Source organism: Dermochelys coriacea, chromosome 6 (assembly GCF_009764565.3).
Source record: "Dermochelys coriacea isolate rDerCor1 chromosome 6, rDerCor1.pri.v4, whole genome shotgun sequence".
Taxonomy (NCBI): Eukaryota; Metazoa; Chordata; order Testudines; family Dermochelyidae; genus Dermochelys; species Dermochelys coriacea.
Window position 1 is genome coordinate 59245851 of NC_050073.1, and position 8097 is coordinate 59253947.

Sequence of the window (8097 nt, forward strand, 5' to 3'; positions counted from 1 at the left end):
CTACAAAATTATGTCGGCCTAAGTTACGACAATGTACAGCTGCCTCAGTAATTAAATCACTTTTGCATGTCCACGTTACGCTCCTTGTGTCCTCATTAGGAGCGCATGCAACGATTCAATTGTCAGCATGGGGCATTGTGGGGTGGCTTCTGAAAGCCAGTAACAGTCAATGTAAGCAATGCAGTGTCTACACTGACACTGCATTGACCTGCCTAAGTGTTACCCCTCTCGCAGAGGTGGAGTTAAGTCGGCGTAGCGGGTGAGTTACATCAGCAGGAGCAACATTTTAGCATAGATGCTTACAGAATTAGGTTGATGTAAGCTGCCTTTCGTCAACATAACTCTGTAGTAAGAAAAGGAGTACTTGTGGCACCTTAGAGACTAACAAATTTATTAGAGCATTGGATTTTTTACCTTCAGTCCTTTCGGTATGATGTCCATCTGTTTGCATTTGGAGAGAAAGATGATGTCTGTCTGTATCTGTACGAGTTTTTTCATGAAGTTGACAGATTTCCACTCTATACGGCTAAATTCAATGCCTTGCATAATGACAGGTTTCAGAGTAGTAGCCGTGTTAGTCTGTATTCGCAAAAAGAAAAGGAGTACTTGTGGCACCTTTAGTCTCTAAGGTGCCACAAGTACTCCTTTTCTTTTTGCGAATACAGACTAACACGGCTACTACTCTGAAACATAACTCTGTAGTGTAGACTAGGGCTGAGTACCTTTACCAGACCTGAAGAAAAGCTCTGTGCAAGTTCAAAAGCTTGTCTCTTTCACCAGCAGAAGTTGATCCAATACAATATATTACCTCACCCACCTTCTCTCTCTAAATTTGCTGTCATTTGCAACCAGTCCTCTTCCAAAGCTAGAAATGGTCCATAAACCACTGCACTGATTCCTGAGGCACATCCCATGAAGCCGTGCAAAGGACTCTGCGCATTTGCAGAGGACTCATTACAAGTGTCTTAGGCTGGGTCTCCACTAAAATATTTTGCCATTATAGTAACGTTGATCAGAGGAGTGATTTTTTTTATGACATTTCTATACTGGCAACACCCCTAGTGTAGACTACTCGATTATACTGACAAAAAAGTGCTTTTGTGGTAGAGCTTTTACCGATCTACTGGCAAAAACGCTTATTTGCTGGTGTAAACTGTATCTACACTAGAAGGGTTTGCTGTGGATAGTTATACCAGCAAACCTTTTCTAGTGTAGACTGAGGCTTAGTATGGGTATCACACAGCATCAGGCAGACTGAGAGAGGAGAAAGACAGCATTAGACCGGAGAGAGAGGTGGCAAGTCCAAATAAACCATAAGAAAGGACTTCTTTCCTATCTGGCACATTGTCCCTTCTGAACTGCCACCTCTGCTAATGCTGGTATTATCCTGGCCCCTTTCAGTCTATCAACCTACCTCCTTTCACTCAGCTTTATTGACTTTATTCAAAGCTTTGATAGCGAACAATAGCAATTGGCCCATGCAGGTGTTGACTGCTCTGCAGGGTCTTTGAGAGAACTGTACTTTTCTATCCTACAATGGAGCTTGTCTGAATGATCAGAAGTACATATTTGCCTAGGACTATGGCAACTTGCAGTGCAATTACTGGCAGCAAACAGGTCTTTTCAGTCTAATTCCTCTGTCAAACAGGAGGACGTGCTCTGACTGATGATTCATTATTACCTGGGATATTTTCGTTCTGATAATTGCTGGGTGCTCTTTCATTATCTCACCTCTTCATCTGCCTACAGCATAGATCAAGATGATCTTAAAGAGTACTCTCATTATGGTTATCTCTTCCCAAAAGATAACAGTACATCTGCTACATGCTGTAGTTAATCATAATAATATAACATCTCTACATTTATATAGCATGTTTATTCTCCAAGCACTTCACACACTATATATGTCTAGCACCGCTGAAATGGGATTGAGTCTGAGGTGGGGGGCAGCAGCCAGGCAGAACGCTGAGGGGAGTGGAAGTTTTAGCAAGTACACGAGACAAAGTCCTAATTGGCCACAAAGATTCCTGTGTGGAAGTCTAGTTTTCTAAGACCCCAATTAAGAGCAGAAGTAGCAAACTGTAGCTCCCTAGGGGAGAAAGAAGTTGAGCTTTGAAGAGATTCAACCACTCTGTGAATAAAGGCAGAGTGTTCTCCAGAGAGGAAAGAGTACCCCATATTGTTCGACAGAGACTGTTCAGATAGTCTTACTGGGAAGGCAGTCGCAGATAGCTCTCAGCCCAGTGGATTGTGAAGGGCGCATAGGATGGAATGCGGACAGCCTTCATTGCCTATATAAATTCACCTCCACTGTTTAAAATCTAATAGTTAGTCTTCAAAGTCTAATGTAAAACTTTGGATCTGGATACCAGTGCAGAGGGATGTAAATCACAGAAGGGAGCAGAGGAATATCCTAGGATGACAAAAGCAGAGTCCATTTAGCTTACTGATGTATTTAGTGCCTAGATGCTATGGTGACCAGAGCGTATAACTCCATAGATTGGTCTGATAGACAAGCCATGAGGTGTTCTGGCTATTGGCATGACCTGGACAAAGGATTCTGTAAAAAGAAAAGGAGTACTTGTGGCACCTTAGAGACTAACAAATTTATTAGAGCATAAGCTTTCGTGAGCTACAGCTCACTTCATCGGATGCATTTGGTGGCAGTGGTGTCTCGAAGATAGTTGGGAGTGCTGGTAACGTAGGGCCTGAGGAGGGAGTCTACATAGCCAGACAATCCTGCTGTCAGGGTGCCAATGCCTGAGATGATGGGGCGTCCAGGATTTCCCGGTTTATGGATCTTGGGTAGCAGATAGAATACCCCAGGTCGGGGTTCTAGGGGTGTGTCTGTGCGGATTTGTTCTTGTGCTTTTTCAGGGAGTTTCTTGAGCAAATGCTGTAGTTTCTTTTGGTAACTCTCAGTGGGATCAGAGGGTAATGGCTTGTAGAAAGTGGTGTTGGAGAGCTGCCTAGTAGCCTCTTGTTCGTACTCCGACCTATTCATGATGACGACAGCACCTCCTTTGTCAGCCTTTTTGATTATGATGTCAGAGTTGTTTCTAGAAAAGCAGTACTTATGGCATCTTAGAGACTAACAAATTTATTAGAGCATAAGCTTTCGTGAGCTACAGCTCACTGCATCCAATGAAGTGAGCTGTAGCTCACGAAAGCTTATGCTCTAATAAATTTGTTAGTCTCTAAGGTGCCACAAGTACTGCTTTTCTTTTTGCGAATACAGACTAACAAGGCTGCTACTCTGAGAGTTGTTTCTGAGGCTGTGGATGGCATTGTGTTCTGCATGGCTGAGGTTATGGGGCAAGCGATGCTGCTTTTCCACAATTTCAGCTCGTGCACGTCGGCGGAAGCACTCTATGTAGAAGTCCAGGCTGCTGTTTTGACCTTCAGGAGGAGTCCACCCAGAATCCTTCTTTTTGTAGTGTTGGTAGGAAGGTCTCTGTGGGTTAATATGTTGGTCAGAGGTGTGTTGGAAATATTCCTTGAGTCGGAGACGTCGAAAATAGGATTCCAGGTCACCACAGAACTGTATCATGTTCGTGGGGGTGGAGGGGCAAAAGGAGAGGCCCCGAGGTAGGACAGATTCTTCTGCTGGGCTAAGAGTATAGTTGGATAGATTAACAATATTGCTGGGTGGGTTACGGGAACCACTGTTGTGGCCCCTTGTGGCATGTAGTAGTTTAGATAGCTTAGTGTCCTTTTTCTTTTGTAGAGAAGCAAAGTGTGTGTTGTAAATGGCTTGTCTAGTTTTTGTAAAGTCCAGCCACGAGGAAGTTTGTGTGGAAGGTTGGTTCTTTATGAGAGTATCCAGTTTTGAGAGCTCATTCTTAATCTTTCCCTATTTGCTGTAGAGGATGTTGATCAGGTGGTTCCGCAGTTTCTTTGAGAGTGTGTGGCACAAGCTGTCAGCATAGTCTGTGTGGTATGTAGATTGTAATGGATTTTTTACCTTCAGTCCTTTCGGGATGATGTCCATCTGAAGAAACTCCCTGAAAAAGCACAAGAACAAATCCGCACAGACACACCCCTAGAACCCCGACCTGGGGTATTCTATCTGCTACCCAAGATCTATAAACCTGGAAATCCTGGACGCCCCATCATCTCAGGCATTGGCACCCTGACAGCAGGATTGTCTGGCTATGTAGACTCCCTCCTCAGGCCCTACATTACCAGCACTCCCAGCTATCTTCAAGACACCACTGCCACCAAATGCATCCGATGAAGTGAGCTGTAGCTCACGAAAGCTTATGCTCTAATAAATTTGTTAGTCTCTAAGGTGCCACAAGTACTCCTTTTCTTTTTGCAAATACAGACTAACACGGCTGCTACTCTGAAAAGTATTCTGTGGCACTGATATGCTTTACCACTGGAGAGAGAAAGAGAGTGGGAGGAATCCCCCAGCTGACTCCAGCTGGGTGAGGAGGCATTAGGGACAGTGATTCAGTGGAGAGTATGTACTGTGAGAAGTTAAGTATTTCATTGTATTTCAGTAGATGATATAGAGGTACTTAAGGAAAGTACATTTAGACAAGTCTATCAATCCATTTATTAACGTGCCAACTGTTACTGTTTCAAGAGGGATGAAACACTGAAGGTATTGGTGAGCAACAATACTTGGTCTGTATTCACAGCAGTTTGATTAAAAGTTGGAAAATAATTTGTGAGCCCTGAAGGTACCGTCTAACCCTCGGACATTTTTTTAAAAGCACTTTTACCTTTAGACTATAACCTGTAATATGGAAATTGGGTAGATGAGTGGAGTGGGTTACATCCCTCTCAGCAGGAGGTCTCTGCAAAGACAGCCTAAATGTGGACCTTGACTGATACATGTAGGGCCAGATCCTCAGCAGGTGCAAATTGGCATAGCTTCATTGACTTCAATGATCTAGTGAAGAATGGTTGAAGGGATTGGATCAGGCTAAGGTTTGGTTTATAGACAAAGGGATTGATTGGGGGAATCAGAGAAGGGGCAGTTTGACCCTATCACCTAGATGCCCAGTGTGGGAGTTTGCCTCTGTGAGGAGCATCATAAACTCTGAACAAGCCAATCAGACAAACTAGAAAAAGCAGCTAGACCTACAGTACTTTTGCATGTGTTGTTGCAAGCCAAACAATCCAGTGACTGCAAGGCCCCAAGACACCCAATCAGGCTGCTGGAGACGTGATCATTATTCATTGATTAAAAGTTAAAAATCAAATAAGTAAATTCAGCTTCAGCCAGTCAGAAACTGGCTTACACTGAAAAGTTTAATGTGCTTTGCTTTCATGGGTAAACCAGATTTCTGATTGGCTGAAGCACACAATACGTCTTGTCTCTGCACTAGGGGAAATGCTACCATTTGGTCATGATCCAAGTGCATTCCATGATTCATTGGCCTTCTTCATTGTGTATTTCAGATGGAAATGACCACCCAGATGCCAGCTGGGAAGGCTCCAGTCCTGTACTGCAGGCCATAAGAGTGAGGACCAATATCTTGAACGATGGCTTCCCCAGTTCCACTGCTGAGACCCTCAAGCTAACACAACCGATATGAAGAAGAATGTGTCTCAGCTGGAGAGAGGCATGACATAGATATTTTTCCTAATGTGATTTCTTTAAATTCCTATGAATCACTTTGTGGAATTGCTTCTTCTTTTACCTCTGAACAGAGTGACTTTGAATGTGGTTCTTGTTCTTTGTACATGAGTAGCCATATTGTATTTAGTGATATAAAAATTCTGTGTTAGTTCTGGTTAATTTAGGTGACATGCTGAAGAGAGATGCCGGATTGGTGCTCTAAAATTGGTACTTAGGCTGTGGTATCACATGCATCCTCATCTTACCATGGCCTTGCCAATGGGCTTCCTGACCTGGAAGACTTCCAAGAGTGAGAGGGGAATTCAATTAGTCCTAAAATGTCAGTTCACAATCTCCAGGGAAATGCTGAATCCACCAGTTGGTTTGACTAAAGCACAGCAGTTCAGTGGCTCTTGAGTCTATGATGTACTTTAGAATAATCTTAGCCTGTATTTTCCACTGAATGCATCCGATGAAGTGAGCTGTAGTTCACGAAAGCTTATGCTCAAATAAATTTGTTAGTCTCTAAGGTGCCACAAGTCCTCTTTTTCTTTTAGTCTGTTGTGTATCATAGTGAAATCTAAACATAGGCTTGTGGCAATTCAGGGTTGAGGGAGAAAGTGTAGCAATGATTGCAGTCTCATCCTTCTCGTGGATAAATTCTAGAAGATTAGTGTGTATGTCCACAGGTCAGCTTTTTCCACCTTCAAAACACTTTACATTCACAACACCACTGCAAGGAAGGAAAGCAATTGTTACCCATTTTACAGGTGGGAAAACAGAATCAGAAAACTTGACCTATTCAAGATCACACCTGGTCTACACCTAAAAATTAGGTCGGCCTAGCTACAGCACTCAGGGAAGTAAAAACTTTTGCAGCCTATGCAACATGGTTAGAGCAACCTAACCCTCACTGTAGACGCAGCTAGGTTGATGGAAGAGAGATGGATTTATTACAGCAATGGCGAAAGCCCTTCTGTCAATGTAGGAAATGTTTTCACTACAGTGGCACAGCTGCGGCATTGTAACTGCGTCACTGTAGCATAGACATGGCCTGAGCTGGGATTACAAATTCCTGGCTCCTAATTCTCTGCAAGCACAAACCATGCCCATCTCTCCACAACTAGGGAGATCACTCATCTGGTTTTGAACTGGACAGCTCTCTTTTGGGGTGGTTTGTCCACTATCTAGTACTGGGACAAAAAACAGACATGATGTTGTCCAGTATCGGATGAGGGCCACCATTTTTCAGAGTGCTTTGCTCTTCCCGCTCTGGCGTGACATTGAACACACTGTACATTGATCAAAAAGAGGAAACCAAGTGATGAAATGCAAAAGAGGAATCCAGAAAAATGGATGAAGAGAGGTTTTCCCTTTAGGGCCATTCCACTCCAGCCAACGTCGACAGTGAGTGAAAGTCATTACCATTTGCTGGCTGTTGGGTGGTCTTTGTGAAATGAGCCAATAGCAGAGGTGGATTAAGGTCTCTTTGGGCCCTGGGCCAAAGCAAGGTGGGGGGCTGATGCCAGAACTGTGGCCCCGCCCCACCCCTTCCTCCTGCTGCTTCGCTCCTTCCACCTGTGGCCTCACCCATGGCCCCTCCCCAATCTACCCATAGCCCTGCCCCACTCCGCCCCGTGAACCCCACTCCCATTCCACCCCTTCCATTGCATCCCCGTTCCCAACTCACTCCTTTCTGCCACCCCCCGCTGCAGCTCCAAGACTGGAGAAGCTCTGGCAGTGACGGGGAGCAAGAGCTCCTCCATCCCCAGGGCCGCTGTGGGAACCCCTAGGCATGGCCCCATAGACCTGTGCAGTAATCCTCCATTGGCAATAGTCTCAGTCCAGTTCTTAGTGGACAATTGCTCCCATCTCAAAAATGCCATGGCATGTCTCACTTATTGACACTCACGTTGGCAGTCCCAGCAGAGAGGCTAAGCATGGGATGGGGCACAGAAAATAATCTTCCTTCTTACTGAGTAAATTGGGAGAGCAACCTGGAGAAGAGTGCTCTGCATACACACTCTCTCTCTCACACACTCCTCTCTCTGGAAGTAGCCATTGCTATAGTTGCCAAGCATGTTGTTCCATTTCAATAGGCTATTTCATAAAATTTCCAAAATGCTTCTTGGGGAAGAGAAACTCCCTGGCTGTTGTGTTATTGTTGGGTACTTTGAGAAGGCTTTTTTATTTTTAAACCAAAGTCGAAGTTTTCAGCTTGACGATGTTGTCTGCCATGGCTGCTTTTTAATAAGGTCCCGCTGGGCTAGTATGTACCCATTTCACGTGAGTAGCTTATAAATGTTTGGTAGCACACTCAGACGCAGAAGTGTTTCTGCTTTTACCAGAGGCGGTGTTAGCCCACTGGGGGCCCTAAGCAGGAATATTCCACATACACACACTAAAAAGCGAATAGGGCCCCCGCCTTGAGCTGCTCAGGGTCCTAAGCAATTGCTTAGTCTGCTTATGCCTTGCACCAGCTCTGGCTCTTGCAGTCACATGCCTGAGTCCAGGACCTTTCAGAA

The 8097-nt window shown here is 44.6% G+C and overlaps 1 protein-coding gene across 4 annotated transcripts in view; it reads left to right on the forward strand.

Moving 5' to 3' along the window:
• The window catches only part of RAD51B (RAD51 paralog B), a 634909-nt gene extending 629178 nt beyond the window's left edge, over positions 1 to 5731 (forward strand). For all 4 annotated transcript variants that reach the window (XM_043517414.1, XM_038405609.2, XM_043517417.1 and 1 more), the window contains one exon: positions 5413 to 5731. In XM_043517414.1, the coding sequence (XP_043373349.1) occupies positions 5413 to 5549 (137 nt within the window). In that variant the 3' untranslated portion in view covers positions 5550 to 5731. The remainder of the gene's footprint in view (positions 1 to 5412) is intronic.
• Positions 5732 to 8097: the final 2366 nt, after the last annotated feature.